The sequence below is a fragment of the Brassica napus genome, chromosome A9 (genome assembly GCF_020379485.1).
Source record: "Brassica napus cultivar Da-Ae chromosome A9, Da-Ae, whole genome shotgun sequence".
Lineage (NCBI taxonomy): Eukaryota > Viridiplantae > Streptophyta > Magnoliopsida > Brassicales > Brassicaceae > Brassica > Brassica napus.
In genome coordinates, this window is record NC_063442.1 from 41,457,058 (window position 1) to 41,477,702 (window position 20,645).

General features: G+C 35.2%; 3 protein-coding genes and 1 long non-coding RNA gene across 11 annotated transcripts; 2 read left to right on the top strand and 2 right to left on the bottom strand.

The window, feature by feature from the left end:
* Positions 1 to 587: 587 nt before the first annotated feature.
* LOC106367056 (vacuolar-sorting protein BRO1) lies at positions 588 to 4,958 on the top strand. Its single transcript, XM_013806744.3, has 8 exons — positions 588 to 1,554; positions 1,925 to 2,875; positions 3,051 to 3,140; positions 3,218 to 3,286; positions 3,386 to 3,526; positions 3,730 to 3,778; positions 3,977 to 4,080; positions 4,241 to 4,958. Exons 1-8 carry the CDS (start codon positions 886 to 888, stop codon positions 4,736 to 4,738), a joined length of 2,571 nt encoding a protein of 856 aa, XP_013662198.2. The 5' UTR covers positions 588 to 885; the 3' UTR covers positions 4,739 to 4,958.
* Positions 4,959 to 5,022: 64 nt separating this feature from the next.
* LOC106367057 (cytochrome b-c1 complex subunit 6-1, mitochondrial) lies at positions 5,023 to 6,367 on the bottom strand. The gene is made up of 5 exons (XM_013806745.3): positions 6,131 to 6,367; positions 5,982 to 6,012; positions 5,563 to 5,647; positions 5,353 to 5,442; positions 5,023 to 5,271 (listed from the first exon to the last, which is right to left on the bottom strand). Coding segments are annotated over exons 2-5 (210 nt in total). The 5' UTR covers positions 5,984 to 6,012; positions 6,131 to 6,367; the 3' UTR covers positions 5,023 to 5,238.
* Positions 6,368 to 6,974: 607 nt separating this feature from the next.
* On the bottom strand, positions 6,975 to 9,742 carry LOC106415915 (CDP-diacylglycerol--serine O-phosphatidyltransferase 1-like). 2 transcript variants are annotated; one of them, XM_013856727.3, is made up of 12 exons: positions 9,486 to 9,734; positions 9,141 to 9,303; positions 8,981 to 9,046; positions 8,848 to 8,907; positions 8,679 to 8,769; positions 8,519 to 8,573; positions 8,371 to 8,450; positions 8,126 to 8,242; positions 7,955 to 8,039; positions 7,530 to 7,875; positions 7,369 to 7,457; positions 6,975 to 7,291 (listed from the first exon to the last, which is right to left on the bottom strand). In XM_013856727.3, the coding sequence occupies exons 2-12, from the start codon at positions 9,284 to 9,286 to the stop codon at positions 7,164 to 7,166; spliced, it is 1,263 nt and encodes a 420-aa protein (XP_013712181.2). In that variant the 5' UTR covers positions 9,287 to 9,303; positions 9,486 to 9,734; the 3' UTR covers positions 6,975 to 7,163. The 2 variants fall into 2 exon arrangements, with proteins under 2 accessions (XP_013712181.2, XP_048597675.1); XM_048741718.1 differs by having other exon boundaries at positions 8,848 to 9,046; positions 9,486 to 9,742.
* Positions 9,743 to 10,871: 1,129 nt separating this feature from the next.
* Positions 10,872 to 12,870, top strand: LOC106450676. Of its 7 annotated transcripts, none has more exons than XR_007316691.1 (10): positions 10,881 to 11,118; positions 11,204 to 11,244; positions 11,320 to 11,372; positions 11,447 to 11,475; positions 11,573 to 11,696; positions 11,796 to 11,898; positions 11,973 to 12,061; positions 12,147 to 12,176; positions 12,258 to 12,583; positions 12,669 to 12,870. It is a non-coding gene; the product is annotated as an uncharacterized LOC106450676 (long non-coding RNA). The 7 variants fall into 7 exon arrangements; XR_007316690.1 differs by having other exon boundaries at positions 10,914 to 10,947; positions 11,028 to 11,118; positions 12,258 to 12,870; XR_007316692.1 differs by having other exon boundaries at positions 10,872 to 11,118; positions 11,323 to 11,372; positions 12,258 to 12,806.
* Positions 12,871 to 20,645: the final 7,775 nt, after the last annotated feature.

A 20,645-nucleotide genomic window follows, 5' to 3' on the forward strand; every position in this document is an offset into this window, starting at 1 on the left:
GTTTGGTTACTGCTTTTGCAAGGTCTAAACTAGTTTCAGATCCTGCTGCCACGGGAGTGGTGCTGTGCGGACAAAGACAATGGCCGAGGTATGCACTGGGAGCTTATATGTTTACGAGAAAAGATGATATGTAACTTTATCGTTTGTTTGATATGGTGTTGAAGGAGGTAACATCAACGCTTGTAGCGGATGGAGTCTCAAGTGACAAGATGCTCAAAAACGTTTGACACATATTTCTTTGTAATATCATAGTTCATACCGTTAGTGGTTCCTTATCAGTATTCTTTGCTACCAAAGTCTTTGGAGTCCCTTCTAATTCATAAACACATAGCCTAGTAGCCTAGTTTTTTTTGTAGTCCCCTTAAAGATTAACAATAATGTGTTGTTTGTTGGTCACCACTACATTCTTGATGATTGACCCTGCTTAATGACTCCAAATTTCTACAGTAAGTTACTGGACCTAGTTCCTACATATACCAACAACAAAATCGAAAGAAAAAAAATCGTATATGCGGAAATTATAGAGAGGTTTATAAATATTTTAGCTTATAAATCGTATGAACAACAAATTTATCCAAATAATTTGGTGATTTTTAATGAGTTTCCAAAGAAAAATTAGTGAAGATCAAGTCATTAAGCAAAAAAAAAATCGAAAAAAAAAAAAAAGATCAAGTCACTGACTAAGAGAGTTAGACTGCGTGCCGTTTCCATAAAAAAGAACAGAACTTAATGCCGTCTCCTGCACGATCTTTTTCCTTCTTTGGCACGCCGTCTCCTACACGATCAAATCCTTAATCAATAAGGATCAAAGAAACCAAAACTTGACGAGAAAAAAAAAAAAAAAAAAAACAGAAAGAGCGATCAAAGTGGATTCCTCAATCCGCCATGGCTTCATCGGCGCTCTCTAACCTAATGCTCGCCATCCACGAGAAGAAAACTTCCTCACTCGATCTCTACCGCCCCCTCCGCAACTACGTCACCTTCACCTACTCCGAGCGCGAAGCTCAGCTCATAGAAGACGATCTCGAAACCCTCAAGCAACTCCGCTCCGACGTGGAACGCGTCCCCGATCCATCCCCCTCCGCACGGCGCGACCTTCTCATCTCCTACTACAAGGCCCTCTGCCTCGTGGAGACGCGGTTCCCGATCTCCCCCGATCAGCACCACGTCAACGCCGTCTCGTTCCTGTGGTACGACGCCTTCAAGCAGAAGCAGAAGGCCTCGCAGCAGAACATTCATCTGGAGAAAGCGGCTGTGCTCTTCAACCTCGGCGCTAGTTACAGTCAGATTGCGCTGGGGTGTGATCGGACTACGGTGGAGGGGCGGCGTCAGGCTTCGCATGCGTTTATCGGTGCGGCGGGGGCGTTCGCGTGGGTGAGGGATAATGAGTCTGTTAAGGCGATGATTGGGCAGAGTAGCACTACGGTGGATGTGAGGGTGGAGTGCGTGGGGATGTTGGAGCGGTTGATGGTGGCGCAGGCTCAGGAATGCGTGTTTGAGAATACTATTGCTAAAGGGAGTACTCCTGGTGTTTCCGCTAAGATTGCTAGCCAGGTTAGTGTAGGCATGCTCGGTTAGTTTGGGTTATTCGGTTCGGGTTACTTCGGTTCAACATAAGTTTTTACCGAAAGATCGGTTCGGTATTCAGTTACAATAGTTGAGAATCCTACCGAAGTTTTTGATTTTGGTTAAATTTTGTTAAAGTTTCGGATAACTTCGGCTAAATTGGTTAATTTGTTTAGTCCGGTTCGGGTTTTTTGTATGGTTTGATATTATTATTTTTTTAATAAGAAAACCAAATTAATCGATTGCCGAAAAGAAAACCTACCGAATCGAACCGAACTTTTCGGTTCAAAATCCGAGGCCTTGTTGTTGGTGTGATAGTGTAGATTGAATTTGCACTTTCTTGTTTGTTTGTGTTCAGGCTGGCATATACTACGAGGAAGCTTTGGCTGCTTTGATCGTTTCACCATTGAAGGATCATTTTGAGAAAGGCTGGATCTCTCATGTGCAGATGAAAGCAGCACTGTTCTACAGTGAAGCTTGTTATAGATATGGAATGGAGTTGCACGAGAAAGAGGAGATTGCGGAAGAGATAGCTCGGCTGAAGAGCGGAGCCAGCCGTTTGGCTGAAGCTAAGAAGTCTTCAAGGGGAGCTCCTGCGCAGTTAGTAGAAGCGATGAACAAGTTACAGGCGAACATTAACTGCAATTTGGATAGAGCTGTGAAGGAAAACGATAGAGTGTACCTCATGAGAGTTCCTTCTCCTTCTTCTTTGTCTCCGCTTCCTACCTTCTCAATGGTTAAGCCAATGAACATGGCTGAGATATTGGATGCAAGCAAGGAGAAGATGTTTGCCATCCTTGTTCCGGACAACAGTGCAAAGGCTCTCTCTAGATACACTGAGATGGTTGATGATGTAATTAGGACTCAGGCGGAGAGATTACAGCAAGCAAGTGAACTAACTCGAGTTAGGCTCAAAGAGATGGACCTTCCAGATTCTATTCTTGCTGTGGATGGTAATTCGACTCTCCCTACTGATCTTAAAGACGATGTAGAGGCTGTTCAGATCAGTGGCGGTCCAGCTGGCTTGGAAGGTGAACTTCAGCAGCTTAGAGATTTGAAGAGGGTTAATCAGGAACTGTTGGTGCAAACCGAAGAGCTTTTGCAGAAAGAAGCAACTGAAGACGCTCAGTTCAGAAGCCAATTTGGGACACGGTGGACTAGGCCTCAGTCTTCCACACTGACAAAGAACTTGCAGGATAGATTAAATCGGTTTGCAGCCAATTTGAAACAAGCTGGAGAAAGTGATGTGAAGATTGAGCGATCGGTGAGAGAGAACTCTGCCCTCATGTCCATTCTTGATCGACGGCCGGTATGCATTTCCAATTTTTTGTACAAGCTAGTTTATTTCTCTTGTTGAGGCTCAAAATGCTGCCAGAAGTTGTCTCTTAGTGTCTCTCGGTGTTATTCAAACCACGCACTTGGGTCCGGTATAGCCCACTCAAATGTGATTCTTAAATGTTGTGGTTTTCTATTTTGATCATCAGATAGAAGCTGCCGTCCCAACTCTAGCTAAGCCAATGATGTCGCTGGATGCAACAGAGGATGCTATAGTGGGAAATCTGAAGCAGAGTCTGGTATTCCCTATTTCTTTTGGAAGCTGTATATACTTTCACGAATCAGTATTTTAACAATTTTGTTTCCTTTTGCACAGAGGCAACTGGAAAATTTAGGTGCTCAGCGAGCTGGTCTTGAAGACATGCTCAAAGAGATGAAGAGAAAAGTGAACATTTTAATAGATTTTTCATCATTTTCTTTCTTGGTTATTTTTTGATACTGGAGTCAAAGACTTATTAGGCTTTTACATGATACTTTGTTTTAGGATGACATACTGCCAAAGCTGATGACGTCAACCGGCTCCTATGAAGATATGTTCAGGAAAGAGATGTCAAAGTACGATCACATCTGTCAAGATATTTCCCAAAATATTGAAGTTCAAGAACAATTATTAATGCAAATTCAGGTACCTCTTTTGTCCATTCTTCTAGCAGCACTTCACTTTTCACTATGGTTTTGGTCCTTTTTGTGATAACCAAAGAACGTATGGTGATGGCATTCACTGTAGAAGAATATTTAGTGTGCTAGCTTTTACTGAGACTGAAATGGTCTTGTTTTACTGTTAGGAGAAACTGACTACTCATAATGGGTTTCTTTCCTTGGTTATAGGCTCAAAATGAAGAGTTCTCAACTCTTTTCAATCTTGAAGATTATAAAGGTGAGCAAACAGCTTCTATCTTGCATGAACTCTATAAATGTTCTAATAAGTATGTGATGATACAAAGTAGTTTGTGATTTAACATTCTACATGTTGGCTGATGTGCCATCCAGGCATCCATGATAAAAACGGTTTACATTCTGTATGTCAGTTATTTTGCTCCCACGTAATTGTTTTATGTGATTCCTTGTTCTTCAGCATCCAGAGAGAATTGCTACAAGCAGATTCAAGCGGCTATATCCAAGTACCGAGAGATCAAGGAGAACGTCAATGAGGGCTTGAAGTTCTATGTCACTCTTCAAGTGAGTTTCTTTTCTTTATATAGTTGCAAGCTCTTCACTGTCAAAGCGTCTACATTATGTCACTTGTCTTGGATGCTCTTAAAATTTGATTGTTACACTCCATTGAAGATGCAAAATAGCTTTCCTGCAATCTGAGACACAGTCTTTGTTGGCTTAACAGGATGCAATCACGAATGTGAAGCAGCAGTGCAGTGATTTTGTGATGACAAGGAGCATCCAGTGCCGAGAAATGATTGAAGATGTGCAACGACAGATGTCTGGTCTGAGTTTTCAGGATCATAGAAGCTCCGGTCCATACCCATCTGTGCATCAGCGAACGGCTTCAACTTCGCCGCCCCCACCAGAAACTCAGAACTCATCTCATCCTCACCCACACCCACACCCACACCCACACCCACAAGCACCTTTCTATATGCCGGCAGAGCAACAACCACGACCTGGCTACACTATCCCACCCTATGGTCCACCTCCACCATACCACACACCTCATAGCCAGGCGCCGCCACAACCATACCCTCCCCAGGCCCCGCAACAGCCTTATCCATCGTGGCAACAAGGCCCGTACTATGATCCTCAGGGACAGCAGCCTCGGCCTCCTTATACTGCTCATAACCCGTACCCGCCTCCTCACCAAGGCGGTGGATACTACAGGCAGTGAACTGTACCTTGGGAGCAATAAACTTGATGTTATTGTTCTCAGTGGTGGGTTTCATGTGAGTACGTGATGGCTATCTACTTCTATATGTTTTTAGTGAAATTGAATTTTGCTTGAAAGTGACCCATTCTTTGAGTTCTCAATACAAAGTAAAGACGATATGATGGAAGGAAGTCATGTAAATCACATTTATACATTACATAATTCATATATTTATTTTTTATATTGGTTGAAGCTGGTAGATGAGTTTATTGAAACTCGAAGCCTAATAATTTGATTTGTTGAAAGAGAGGCAAATTCTTCAAGTTATTAGGCATGATGAGAGCACAATAACAATGTCTGCGGTATAGAAACAAAACAGAGGAGCAGAGAGCCATTTGGCACATTGAGGTTTGCAGTTACGAAAAAAAGATTCAAACATTCACTGCGTTTTATACATCCTTTCAATTTCAAACCACATGAAGCAGAATCAAGACAGTTTCGTCTCCACCTTGGCTTTTTAATCATTTTAGTTTTGCAAACAGCTTTGGTGCAACCTGAAGATCCAAAATCACAGTTTTCATCTCAGTATACATAAAGTAGAAGAAGAAGATGTGAAGAGCAAAGCAAATACTTACACATTTGTCAATGCAATGCCAGTAGTCGAAGTACTGGCCAGTGCAATGCTTGTGGCCAGAGTCATCGCCTTGGATTCTCTTCACACACGCCTAGCAACCACAGAAAAAGAAAAGACTTATATATCAGCAAACAACGATCTTCACACACACATGGAACTATGTCAAACTTAATACATGATTCACAAACAAACAGTTTCCTGGCAAGTTTACCTGATATTCGAGTAGCGGCTTCACACATTTTGGTTTGCAAGATTCCTCAAGGTACTTCTTTGGATCAACAACTTCATCCTCTGCCCTAAAATTATCAAAAACGAAAGATAAAAAAAAAAACAAATCACATCATCTTCATAATTAAACCCGTGTGATAATAGCACACAAGAATCTTCTTTTCGATTTGAGACATCACACTTTGACAGAAGGTCATACTCAAAAGCTCTAGTCATAAGATGCAAAAATCATAAGAGCAGTGTGGCATAAGATATACTACGCAACATCTCAATCAGCAAGCTAACATTACAGACTAGAGATTCAGAGACATACAGGAGATCGTCTATCTACTCAACATGATGTAGAGATTGGTAAAAATATGTATATAAAAGAACGGCATCGAGTTTAAGGTATGAGCTTACATGTCGGAAAGTCAAAATCGGAAGCTGTAACCTGCAAGACAGAGATGAGAATGAATGTCAGAATATAGAACCGATTCGTTTGCGATGGATCGATGGCATCAAAATGAAATAAGATCTGATTGAATTAGAAAAGGGATTAGCGACGAAACCTCGTCGGGAGGAAGAGCAGATCGAGACACGAAGGAGGAACGCTACAGAACTTGTGTTTGTTGAAGTCAGTCTTCTCTAGATTCATTTCATTACGTTTCCGACATGTTTGTGGGCCTCAGGTTTTGAAACTAAAGGCCCATTAAAACTCGATAAGCATAAAGCCCATTACAGATTCGAAAAGGAGCAGAATCTCCCAAGATTCCCTAGAACGGACGCTATGTTTTTTCTAAAAAGATTCTTCTGACAGCATCTTTTTGGCTTTAAGGAAGTTGTAATAAAATAAGAATATGATGTTGGAAAACTGATGAAACATGGTCAATATTGTGTCTAAAGCACATGTGATGTTGGACGGCAGTCGGCACGTCACACGATCTAATATTTATCCACCAATATATCTCTTTTTTTCCATTTTCTTAACAAAATTTAATTAAAATGTTGATTGAATGATATGATAATACAGAATAATAGGGAGGTAAGAGACTTGATTGCATTTATCTCAGACAGTCTGACACTGTTGGTAATATATTAATGTCGTTGAATCATGTTTGTGTTTGATATACTCATATACGTATGTACAATTTTGAATAGCATATTAAAACTGTACTTCTAGTTATTGAGTTGATGGCAGCACATACCTTCAATGATAATAGCATTTAATATAATGTTGTAAGTGCATTGTAAAAGATGACAGCAAAACAGGAAAAAAATATCTCAAAAAGCAGAAGAAGTGTGAGTAGGGTAACCAAATCAACATTAATGATGTTAATGTCGTTAACATGTTTTACCATTCAAAGTTTCTAAACCAATATCTTAGTCAGTTTTGAGTGGGCAGAAGAGAACAAAGATAATGAAAGCAATTTAAAAGAATTGATAAGAAGCTCTGTAATGTAAAATATCACACAACTAATCCCTAAAAGAAAAAAATTGCATTTACATTGTTTCTTTCTTCTCCCTATTTACAAATAACCAAAACCCCTACAATGGCATTTATCTGTCTCACCTCTCCCCTCTGCTGCAACAATGATGATGAGCTTAGCGTCTCTTTCTCTCTAAGGTCCTCTGTATCTTCCATGTCCAACCCAGCAAAAAGGCCACAAGTCCAAGTCCCACACTTCCCCAAAGTGTCACTACCCACAATGGCATCTCTGTTGGGTACAATCCTGTTTTTGCATTCACCAAAACAACCAAGTTAACACTCTCCACACTAACCATAATAAGTAAATAAACAGCAACTTACCAGTTCCAAACTTGATGCAGATGAGAAGTTCTACTATGCATATCCCTGTTGATAGCCAACAGAATGATCCCACCTTTTTTACAGGTTTCCTGTCAACAACCAAAACAACCTATCAAACCTTATGTTAACTAAACGCAATCATAGTGGCTAGCAGCTTATACCGGTCTTGGAGATATGAATTGTATTCCCGTATAGTTGGAATCGCTATGAGCCACCACAAGATCAGCCTATAGAGAATCACTGGGTTTCGAGGAGGGATCCAGAGGCTGAACTTGAGAAAGAATGTGTTCAGCTCCACTGTTAAGAAGATGATGCAAAGAGTGAGTACTTGAATAAAACGCCAAGGTCCCTGCAGAGGGTGCCACTCGTCTTTGTCCCAGTGAGCTGGTGTGAACTGCCCCAGTGTCCTTTTCACCTTGCCAATAATGTTAGGCTGGCGACTAATGCCAACCCACTCGTATGTTTTTCCATCAAAGTAGCGTACTGTATGCATCCCTGCCCAGATACCTACCATCATTATAAAACATTACTCAGCTCTCTACATAAGCATGACATATAGAAGGTCAAGGTGGCTTAAGGATCATACCAAACCAGTTGCATATCAAGATATCAAGAACAATACTGTCCCACCAGCACTCGTTGAAATTTGGTAACATGTGCCGAAAAGTAAGCTGTAGAAACATAAATATACAGGGGAAGCTTATCATTACATTTATCAATTTGAGACCTGTAAGCACATAAGGGAACAAAGACCAACCTCCAATAACTCAAAACCAATTGAAAGCACCCACAGAAGAGGCTGGTTCCGGATAAGAATTGCTTTCCCCCACCATCCAAAGATATGGGCTAAGAAAAACTCGTCAAACACTGTGTCCTGTGAAAATTGATAACCAAATCATAAGCCTTTAGATGAATATGAAAGTTATTATACCAACTCAAGATGAGAAGCAGATGCTAAGTCAAAAAATAAAGAGGGGGAGTTGTGGAGAGAAGATACCATACATAAAGATTTTTAAACCTGTTTGTTGGGTGATCAGGCACATAAATACGGCAATCAGCACCGTATGATCTCTCAGGAAGTTCTGCAAACATGACCAAACTCTAATAAGAACGGTCACTCATGTAAAGTAAACCACTCTGAAAATATTACCTATTCCAAGGTCAGGGTGGAGAAACTTCATGAACTGCCTAGCATCATCACGTCTCTGGAAGGAAGAAAAGAAAGTAACTATTAGAGTTTGCTCACTAGAATCAAGAACACAGAAGAGCTACTATGATCACTGGCATAGAGAGAGAGGAGAAAAGTGAACCTGGAAGAGCAAAAAAGTAAGTGAAACTAAGTAAATGACGGCCAATCCATGAACTAAGCGCCAGATTGCAGGATGTGGCCTTATTAGAACCCTGCAAAAAAAGCAAACAACTTGGTTAAAGACAGAGGCAGCACAAGAGCAAGCAAGAGAAAGTAGATGAGGTGATTACGTTGAAGGAGCCTGGAGCAAAGAGTAAGCAAGAAAGACAGCAATCATAGCCCACACTCCCCTATAAACATAGTATAGAGTAAGTAATAATAGATTCAAATGAAAATAAATAAAAAAGCATAGAAAAAGAGAACCTTTTAACAGATGTGACAATATCTTCAGAAGTAGTGCTTTCAGGATCAAGAGCTCCACTTGCCCAACTAACTCAATTCAAAAAAAATAACAAACATGAGGATTGTGTGTGACACAGAGAGGAGAAGAAAAGCAAAGCAAAGGAGGGAGAGAGGGAGTCACATGAGAAGGCAAGCGCCAATAAGGAGAAGGGAGATAGTGCGAGGCTTGTAAGCCCATGCAGTCCATGGATCAAGCTCACTTTCAGCAACATCACCACCACCATTCATTCTCTTTGTTTCTTCTTTCATGTAGCCATTGGGTTCCATGGGTAAAATCAAACCACCTTGTGAGAAAAGTACATAGAGAAGAGATGAGAAGAGAAAAGGCAGAGAGGAGGGTAGTACAAGGTACAACAAGCAGAGAGATATAAAAAAGGCTCTGACTTTGCAGTGGTAAAGGGCAGGCACTCATCAATCATATGATTCAAGTAACACTAAAACAAATAAAAAGAGATTGGGAGGATACCTGAAGAAGATATGCTTTCTTCTCTGTTTTGAGCTTCACGATCTGAAAAAAGACTCTGCCTTTCTCTATCTCCGACGATTTCCCCTTTTTTTAATTTGCCCTGAATCACCACCTTCTCCGTCCGTCCTTCCTTCCTTCTTCTTCAATTTTAATATTCTCTGTTGTTTTGTCTTTACGATATTCAATATTATCACCAGGAGGTAATAATAATAACACTCTTCAAACGGTTTTAAACATCATGTCGCATTTCTTCGGTCTTATTCGCATTTAATTCTTTTTTTCTTACCAATATAACTAATACTCTCCATCCGTTTTACATTTTATTTCACCAAATTAATATTTTAGATTTTTATTATAAATTTATAAATAATATTTTAGTTTTAGTTTCATTACTTTAATATATTAAATGGAAAAAAATTATGAATTTATTGATAATGGACCAAAAAATAGTTTTTGTGTACTGAAATGTGTCAAAGAGACAGAGAGAGACTTCATTCAGTACGCCAAACCCACATCATAAATATTAATTTTTAGTATATAAATAACGAAATGCAGCAGGATCAATTAAATAACATTATGATCTAGAAAGAAAAACGCCAAAAATTCTCGTTGTCATCCACATAAAACATACGCCACAATTTATGGTTTTGGAATGATAAAAATGCAATAACTCTCAAGTGATTGTTTCACTGCAACCAAAATACACTTAAACACACACACATCATTTGCGAAATATATTAATATTCTTATTTAGGTAATTGATTTGACAGCTATCCCCAAAAGTACAAAGGAGAATAACAACCCTCATTAGTATATATAGTCATTTCTTTTTATTCAATGACAAAGAATGAAATTAAAAGGTCGGAAAGGGTAGTCATAGTGTGAAATGAAGTTTAAGAGAGAATTAAACAAGTCCAGTTGATAAAGACATGTCTCTGCGCTTAAATTCATCACCACTACTCTTGCCATACATCCTTTCATGAACGTACAAATGTAGACAAGGGAACTAATTCATCTGCCTCTTCATTAAGATGATTACCTACGTACTGAGAACAATATTTTTCTTAAAGCACCAAGGAAAACCTTGAAAATTTAAATGTGAATAGAAACAATGATAAACAGCTCATTCCTATAAAAAGACCATGCAGATGGAGACACCACTTGTGGTCACTTCCCACGACATTACCCATCTTTTCTTTTTTTAAAAAACTTTTCATTAGTAATCTATTACTATAAAAATATGTTGTCTCCCTCCAGGTGATGCCACGTCACTAAGTGGAGGAAGAAAACGCTGCCACGTGTCTCATTCTTTTAAAAACACTGCATTCGTACGGGCTTTGCATTTTGTTGGGCCCAAATCATCTCTTTCTCTAGCCCTTAAGGGTATACTTGATGAAACACGGCGTTTTCCATTAGGTTCTTCTTCGTCTCTTTTCTGTCTCCAGCGCTAATGGCGATTGAAGTTTCTAATACGCTCTTTCATCTTCTTCTTCACTGTCTGAAACAATACATATAACGGAGTTATCCTCTTTAATCTCACAGGTCTCCAGCGAATCGATCCTTTCATGAGGAGATCCTAATCACAGCAGCTCATGCTACCTTCTATGAATTCAACATTGAGATCAGTCAATGGGTAAGTTGCAATCACTAATCGTATGAGGTTGTTGATGTATGCTTTGTTACTGACTGATCTGTGTGGTTTTCTTATTTTCAATCAGAGTCGTAAGGATGTTGAAGGGTCTTTGTTTGTTGTCAAAAGGTGAGTACTTTAGGTCTTCAGCTATGCGTGATGTTGACTTTTATCTTCTAAAAATCTGATTTTGTTTTGTTTCAGAAGTAAACAAGAACCTCGGTTTCAGTTTATTGTAATGAATCATGGGAACACAGGTCAGCCAGAGAAGCATCAAATTACTTTTTTTGTTGATGTCTTTGTCTTTGATTAGTTGCTTCGTTTTTTTCAGTGTTTTAGTTTGTTTAAAGCTAAGGGAAGGTCAGGGAAGGCTTACCCGATGATTTTGTTTTGAATTCTTGATTAAGGAGATTGTATTAGTAATCATCAGTGTATTGTTTAAATTTTGCCTGGGCAGATAATCTGGTGGAAGATCTCCTGGGAGATTTTGAGCCTGAGAAGGTACTCTGAAATTTGATGTTTCTTAGCTAACTAGCAACCTAATAAGAAACGCAAAATGGGAAGACCAATTACTCTTACAGGTACAGAATAAGTGAATGTATACGTGTATATATATAGATCTATATATATATATATATATATATAGAGGTATATCTAACTAATTTAGTTGATTTAATCAGTGCCTCCTGCAGCATCATCTTCGCAGACCGGTTCTCTCACACGGTAACTTATCCGAATCAGACACTCTGACTACTATAAATCAAGAACGCCGCATAGCTAAAGGTATCGTCGCATTCTTTTACACGAACTAATAATAAATTTAAGATATCAGCCAATCAACAAAATAACAACTGCAGATTCTGCTCGAAGTGCCAGACAGCTACGAATGGAGATTTGTGTAAAGAGAAAAAAAGGGCCCAGATAGCTGGATCTTCATCGGCATCTGGTAAATAAAATTCTGTGTCTTATTAATAGCATTTTAAAAACAAATTTCTGTTTCCTGATGAGCTGAATCTGACATTATACAACAGCATCTACTTCCGGAAGCTCAAAAAGACCACGTATGTCACTCACACTTTACGACCGTTTCAAGATTCGGTTATAATTTCATAATTAACCGATTATGCGTTTGTTATATCTAGGTGAAAATGATCTCAAGACATATGACAAATGGGAGTTGGTCTCATGTCCATCCTGTAAAGCGTTGTTCTGGAATGCTGAAGCACCTCGAGTTCAGACAAACCAAGAGAGCAAGCAGTTTAGTCTTTGTTGTCAGAGAGGTCGTGTGAGACTTCCACCAGTTCGGGAGCCACCGTCTCCATTTCTAGAGCTTTTAGAGTCGCCGAGCTTCAAGCCCCACATCAGAATTGCTAACAGTTTGCTTGATTTCCCCTCTATGGGTGCCAAAATTGATAAGAGCGTCACTGGGTATGGACATGAGAAGATCTCCATGACTCCATCATCAAACGTAGGTATCATCATGAATAATATCATTATTTGCTGACTATAGACAGATTCATGTTCTTTAATGTTCCAAATGATGTTGATGCTAGAACCGCTTGGTCACAGTGCAATTTGAAGGATCCTAGGTCAATCTTAACTTCGATACCTATGTCTTTATTTCATTGTCTTCAAAAGATGATATACTGACTCTTCTTATGTCATGTATCTAATTATCTCCTTGATTATCACATTAAAGACCAGCTAACTTTGTTTGCTTGGTTTTTTATATTCAAAAGTGCCTTCTCAGATCAATGAAAACATTTTTTGTTTGTTTATGGTCACTGTAGTTCCTGCTGGGCATATGGTGTTGTAGAAGCATTGTCTAACAGGTTATGCATAAATATAATATGGTTTCACAAATTTTCAAAAAATACAAACATTGATTTTTGCTAGCATTTTTCTCTCTGAAAGATTAATATGGTTTCTTATGTTCCCATGACAGAATGTTTCTTTATCCGTTAATAATATCGTACCAACTTATGGATTCCTTTGTGGTCAAGGCTGTAATGGAATTTTGGATCCTAATGGTAAACTGATTGTCATCTATAGACTGTCATAACTGGTTTTATGACCCCCCATCTACATGATTCTATAAAAGTGTGGCCTTTTACATTTACATGTGCTTGAATCTGACGATCTGGTCTATAACACTGTTTTAGATTAATTCTCCCAAGTTATCTTTTTATAAAAATTGAGCAGTGAATCTAACAGTGTTGTAGTCTTCTTACTTGCTCCATCTCTGCTTTGATTCTATTGAAAACCATTTTATGTAATTCTTTCTGTCTGCACCAGCAAGCAAGAAATGGATATGGCTAAACATAGTACTGTATGTATTCTACTGGAGTAGGATTTCTATGTGAATTAGGAATCATATGAATATGATTTAGATAAGGTTTTCTATTATTTTTCTAGATAGTTTTGGCTTTAAGTTTTCCTGTTTTCGAATTACTTCTCTTGGTATAAATACCAAGCTTCATTCTCAATAATATTCAAGTTAACTTTGATCCCAAACTAAGATTTATCATGGTATCAGAGCATAACCAAAACTAAAAACATCCAAAATCGATTAATGGCCTATGACTCAATAATATTATGTTCTTTCATGAAAACATATTCATGTTCGACATATGACACTAACTTATCTTGCAGTTCTACATTTCCAGTTCTGATGAAAAAACATCCTATTAAAACTGACCCTATTAATTAAATAATTGGCTTCATATACAAAGTCCCTAATGTGTATTTACTACCTTATTTACACAGAAAATAAATAAATATATTTCAAATAAGTCGACACAACTGATGAATAACATAACCGCATAAAATATTAACCATACAACAAAAACTAATCAAAAGTACGTATAACTAAAAAAATAATAGTAGTATTTTTTAAAAAAATAATGGATTGCATATTTTTTATAAATATTTATTGTTTAGTAGAAATAGTCGTTCGTATATTTTGATGGAAAACTATATATATATAGATAAAAAATTGAAACGGTGATTGTTTTACTAATTAACAATTGATATTAAAATTACAATGCATCTATTTAGATCAAATTTTGAATAGTTATTTAGTTTAATATAATAAATATTTAGTTGTTAAATATTTTCCGTACGCTTTTGTATTCTTTTGTATTATGTTATAATTATCTAAACATCAATCACAAAATTTCAGTGAGAATTTAACAGCTTATTAATTTATAGTCATTTTTTTCAATTTCAACACATAATATATATTGAGTACGGAAAAAAGATGATAATCCAAACTTATCAAATTTAAGCTGCTTAACGTATCAAGATACGATACTTTAATATTATTTTTTCCGGTTTACACAACTAATAATTAACCGACCTAATAAAAAAATTACTTATAAATGTTTACTTAATCTATAATTACAAGTTCGTCTTTTTCCTCACGGTACTCTTTAGATTCATCCAACTCGAGAAAACTACTAAAAATTATGTGATGGCACCATGAAAAAATTTTGGTTATCAATACGGCATAATATATTTAATCTTCAAATACAATAATATATACAGAATTTAACTAATATGTATGTTTTAAAATATAATAATTTATATTGAATATTTACTTTAACTATTTCCATAATTTTTAAAAAATAATCCCGCCCGTAGGGCGGGCCGGCCCTAGTAATAACTAAATAATACTCCCTCCGTTTTTTTATATAAGTCGTTTTACAGCTATGTACGTAGATTAAGAAAACCATTAATTTCTTATATTTTCTAAACAAAAACATCATTAATTATTTACCTAACCACAATTCAACCAATAGAAAAATAGAAGATATATTACTATTGGTCATACAACATTAATTATTAATAAATTTTACATAGAAAACCGAAAACGACATATAATTTGGAACAAAAAAATTTCTCTAAAACGACTTATATTAAAAAACGGAGGGAGTAGTAACAAAAAGACTGTCATAATCTTGGAACTCAGATGAGGGTAAATTAATAGAAAAAAAACTTGAGATAATAATGATTAGGGTCAAAGTAAATTATGAGATAGAGGGATTATGAATATCGATTTGATGATATTCGAAATCATTGAGGTAGTAATGATTACCAGAATAAAAAGCATTAATTACACCTCTAAAACTATAGTACATATTATCATCACTACATTATACTATCAAATATCGATTGACACCAATAATAGTGTGGTAATGCTTCCAAAATACACACAATGTAAGAAGTGAAATTATGGTGCAACTGTTAACTGGTAAGCTATCAATTATTTGTTTTCACCACAAGAGTTATACTAGTAAACTCAAGAAGAACTAGCTAAACTCATGTAAATGGGGGTAAAATGAGGGAGAGGGAGAGAGAAGTGTGGTCTACATCTAGAAATGATGTGAAGAAGGACAACCTCAAAATAGTCAGTCTCAAGTATAAGTGTTAGCATATGAAGACAAGCGGAGCAAGTGTGGTCCATTCTTGTTTCTCATCTGTCCGGATGACTTTAATTATGGTTTCTATTCTGTGCATATGACTGATCCACCACATGCTCCTCCTAATGGCTTTTAATACAACCAACCCCTAGAGTTTAGATATTTTCTGTTTGGTATTCTTTAATATACTTAAAATATAATATGTTTCAGAGTTTTCTGATCAATCAAAGCTCAGAAAAATACGAAATCAAATGTTTTTACTCTCTTGAAGAATGGGTGTCAAACTTGAAATTTTTCATTTTCACTTGCAAATCCAGTGAATACAATATATTGTGACGAGAAGTACCAGAAACAAATTCACAATATAGTATAAGTGATCGCCACCAGTGACATATGTTCTAACTTGATGCTTTCAGGTCATCAGAAGAAGTCCATCGATGCTTCAAAATGCTTAATTAACCACCAATTGCCTCTTGTTAGATCTAACTATCATGCATGTGATCCCTTTTCTTTCCTTTTATCTATTTGGTAATGTGGCATTTTCTGAAACCTAATTCTCCTTTTATAATTCCTTAACGAACTAACAATTTATTTGGAAAATATTCTTTTTAAAGATTTACCCAAAATTCACTAAAAATCAAAATAGGTTTACAAGACAATAGTGTAGAATTAGTAAACGTATATCAATAAAGTTAAAATACCTACAAGTTACGACCATATGTAAGAGTAGCTTCATCTTGTGCATATCGGTGGACGTCCACGTATATCGCGAACATCCATGCCAAACGGTAGGCGTACATACCATCTCAAGTTTAAGAAATGTTTTTAAAATCAATCAAATCATGTAACACCACATATATCTTTTGTCACTGTAGGAATTTTTAGAAGCACCAACCAATCATGAACGGTAAAAGTGTAACCAATTCATAGAAACTGAGAAAAGAACCCTCTCACTTGTTCTTCTTCCCAAGAATGTGATGATAACTATAATGAAATGGGCCATGAAGTAATAGAAAAACATATATAATTTGGTCACGCCTATATCGTAAGTGTATTAGGCCCAATTATGATTCAATAGAGATCGGTCTGATTGCTTCAATTATGACTGCGACTTGCCTTATTCCTACCCCATTATTTGTTAAAAACTTGTATGGTTTCCCTTCGGCCACATCATGCTTGAAATGAATGGCCTCTACATCACCTGCGTCTTGTCCAAATATGAAAAACGAGAGATGCGCTTTCGTAGATTATTACTCTATTATTATTATTAGAATGTTTTTTGTCACCCGCACAATGCTCATCTAATTGGAGATGGTAATCACCGATTAATTAAACCCTTGATAATGATGATATAAAAGACAATACATCATTTTTTTTTTTTTTTTGTAACTGGCTTACTTATATTAAAAATAGAAGAAACAAAAGATTACAAAAGCCCAATGGCTCTAGTGTTAGAGCCGAAGCCCAATTTAAAACTCATATAGTAGAACCCAAACCCATACAATTTGACCTTAGCCCACATTTGTCCTAAGCCTGTTAATGAGAGAAGAGATGGTGATGAGACACGATGAACGATGATTTCAGACGACAATGGAAGGTTCCCGACCCCGAACCTGAAAAAGACATGAAGCCAGTTGATGATTCAATCCCTCTTTACCCAAACCACCGCTGCATCATTTGTGAAGAACGCCTCGGGTTAGTTTCTCTGAAACTCTGTATTTTGTTTCTTATCTGGTGATCAATAATAGAGAACAATACATCATTTTCGTCACTTGCTTTTAAGCCTTCCCTTTTTGGAGTTTTTCTAACCCCATAGCATTTCGTTATCATCTACTATACCAATGGGTACGGTTTTGTTCATTGCTTAATTATTGTGCTAATTAAGTTTCTTAATCCCAACTTGTGCACTTTTTAATGAGTCGGTGGATTGCCAAGATCTTTTGGACGGCGAAAACCTATACTTCTTTACTCCCACTTTCTTTACTTTATTTCTAAACCTAAACTTATAATTCTATTTTTTTCTTTCTAATACATCAGTAATGGTACCTTATCATTCACCCTTTTGTTTAAGTTTCCTTCGTTATGATCATGTTTTTGCTTTGAGTTTCATTAATTATAAAATGAAAGAAATGGTCGCGATTCAAGCTATACGCGCACTTTACACTAATTTTATAAACCTTTGATAAACTCAACATTTTTAGCTGTGATTACACACTTTAGTTTGACTATCTATTACTTAAATCAAAATATAATAAATAAAAAGCTGGAAATATTTAGTATAAAATCATCAAATTCACTACTTTCAAGTATATAATAAAAAGTTGTATCTTAGCTTTAGAAGTGCATTGTGACCAGTTTACAAGTACAGTCGTAAATTTTATTTTTTCGAAGGTTGATGTTGTTTGGTCCGCTATATCATTTTTATGGTTACTGGAACATATTTTTAAAAGAGAAAACGTAGAATCGATATATGATTATCGAGGTTCCAAAACGTATAAAATACTGAAGGTGGGGAGACAACAAGTTTGCGAGGATCGTGCGAAATCTTCATCAGTTCAACAAATAAGAGCATCATCTTAGAAAATAATAAGTTGGTCCAAGAGTTACTTTCAGTCACCGCCTACTAATAAAAGCATGATCAATGGAAGATTTTTAAAGTAAAATTTTTAGTGGAATATAAGAAACCGTTTCATAATTTTTTTAAAAAAAAAACTAAAAATCAGTTTTTAAATAAGAGACTTAAAAACCGGTTCTTAGCTTTTTTAGTTAAAAACTAAGAGACAGTTTCTTATATTCCGTTGAAAATCTTATTAATAACTAGATTTTTTAACCGCGCTACGCGCGGATAAGATATTATATGTATTTCTCAATTCTAAAAAATAATGTATAATATTGTATTATATTATTTAAAGAATAGAAAATAAGACTACATAACATAAATATATTTTTTATATTTTCTTTGTGGAAATCATTATGTTGTTTGATTGTTGTACTTAATTCACATATTTAAATAGATAATTGTGATAGATGAATAACTATATTTTTATTATCAGTAAATAATATATATTTATTATATAATATAAGAAAAATAGAATTATTTACTTTTTAACAAACTTGTCTAATGTTGGGGACTCGGTTATAGACATATCATATTCGAATGAAACATTTTTACACTTATCAATCTTCTTAACAATCAAGAAACAAATCTGAATATCAAAACAATATCTCATACGATCTCTTTGTGGAATAACTGCTCTGAAGAAATTGAATTTATGCATCAAAAAGGACTGGAAATGGATGTGCATATGTGTTATCTAAGTCAGCTTTACAAAAAACTATTTATAGTTCATATATCATTTATGTCCATCCTATTTTTTGTCCATCATTTCTTAAACATCTTGAAATAAGTAATGCTAATTAATAGTAAACTTTTTGCTCACAAAATAAAAATCAAATTTGTCTAATTATCGCTTAATTTGTCTAACTGATATATGTATTTCTCAATTCTATAAAAAATAATGTATAATATTGTATTACATTATTTAAAAAATATAAAATATGACTACATAACATAAATATATTTTTTAAATTTTCTTTGTGGAAATCATTATGTTGTTTGATTGTTGTACTTGATTCACATATTTGCATAGATATTTGTGATAGATGAATAACTATATTTTTATTATCAGTAAATAATATATATTGATTATATAATATAAGAAAAATAAAATTATTTACTTTTTAAACAAATTTGTCTCATGTTGGAGACTCGGTTATAGACATATCATATACGAATGAGACATTTTTACAGTTGTCAATCTTCTTAACATTGAAAAAACAAATCTACATATCAAAACAATATCTCATACGATCTATTTGTGGAATAACTAATCTGAATAAATTAAATTTAGGCATCAAAAAGGACTGAAAGTGGATGTGCAGATATGTTATCTAAGTCTGCTTCACAAAGTACTATTCATAGTTCATATATCATTAATGTCCATCCTATTTTTTTGTCCACCATTTCTTAAACATCTTGAAATAACTGATGCTAATTAATAATAAACTTTTTGCTGGAAAAAAATCAAATTTATCTAATTATCGCTTAAATATTTTATTAATATGGTCTAAGAAGCTTTTAAGTGATATCATAGTTTAATTTATTAGATTTTTTTGTTAATTTTTAGAGGTTTTTGTATTTAAGATTTTTTTCCATATTAAGCTTCTATTTCTTTCACAGAATTGATATATATATATATATATATATCATAAAAATTACCATCAAATCAGTTTTACTTATTTATTATTTTGTTTTAACGAAAATACACTTTTTAAATAATTTTATTTAAAATAAAATTATATATTAATTTACTGTATTTTAACAATTTCATTGATTTAATTAATTTGCTTTGGTGGATAACTTAAAAAGTTTCATATGAATCGGGGATCATGTATTGGGGTTGGTTTCGGGGAGTGTTACAAAAAAAAAGAAAAAAGAAAAAAAAGGCAGACATAGAATGTTAGGGGGTGTTAGTGGGATATGGATTTGTAGTGATTGTTAAAATTCTCAAATTCTATTGTTATTGGTTGGTGGATTCTAAGATTCTTACTAAAATCTAGTGTTATTGGTTTGATGATTGTTTAATGACTTACAAAATCTCTTGTTATTCAAAAAGTTTGGTTTTTAATGATTCTAAGTTTTCATCAAATCTAGAGTTATTGGGAATTGAATTCTAGATAATTTTACTCATAAAACAAAACTTCAAAAATCTTGCATATTTCCTCTAGATTCTTAAAATCCTTGAATTAGAACATTTTCATAAACTCTTAAAATATGAAATACTCTTTATAACTCTTTACAAATTTAACAAATCTCTTGACTTTTAGAATCAACCAACTCTATAAAAATTCCACTCCCACTAACCCCCCCTTATGTTGTTATATTATATTTATTTTGTGTATATAGAATCTATATATAATGCTAGTGTAATAAAGAAAGAACATTATTTTTTTGTAACTTCAAAAAAATACATTATTACAATTTAAAATGAATCAAAATTGAATAAAATGGTAATTAAATATTTGTAAATCTAATTGTTTAGTTGGATT

What these genes read in the sequence shown, in the direction of transcription:
- LOC106367056 (XM_013806744.3), top strand. Translation starts at nt 886, where the DNA reads ATGGCTTCATCGGCGCTCTCTAACCTAATGCTCGCCATCCACGAGAAG. An exon ending in GAAATCTGAAGCAGAGTCTG is followed by an intron (nt 3,141 to 3,217) that starts GTATTCCCTATT and finishes CCTTTTGCACAG; the next exon opens with AGGCAACTGGAAAATTTAGG. An exon ending in TCAAAGAGATGAAGAGAAAA is followed by an intron (nt 3,287 to 3,385) that starts GTGAACATTTTA and finishes ACTTTGTTTTAG; the next exon opens with GATGACATACTGCCAAAGCT.
- LOC106367057 (XM_013806745.3), bottom strand. An exon ending in AGCCGCTACTCGAATATCAG is followed by an intron (nt 5,443 to 5,562) that starts GTAAACTTGCCA and finishes TGTGGTTGCTAG; the next exon opens with GCGTGTGTGAAGAGAATCCA. An exon ending in GGCATTGCATTGACAAATGT is followed by an intron (nt 5,272 to 5,352) that starts GTAAGTATTTGC and finishes TTGGATCTTCAG; the next exon opens with GTTGCACCAAAGCTGTTTGC.
- LOC106415915 (XM_048741718.1), bottom strand. Translation starts at nt 9,243, where the DNA reads ATGGTGGTGGTGATGTTGCTGAAAGTGAGCTTGATCCATGGACTGCAT. An exon ending in ATTGGCGCTTGCCTTCTCAT is followed by an intron (nt 9,047 to 9,140) that starts GTGACTCCCTCT and finishes GAATTGAGTTAG; the next exon opens with TTGGGCAAGTGGAGCTCTTG. An exon ending in TTACTTTTTTGCTCTTCCAG is followed by an intron (nt 8,574 to 8,678) that starts GTTCACTTTTCT and finishes TCTTCCTTCCAG; the next exon opens with AGACGTGATGATGCTAGGCA.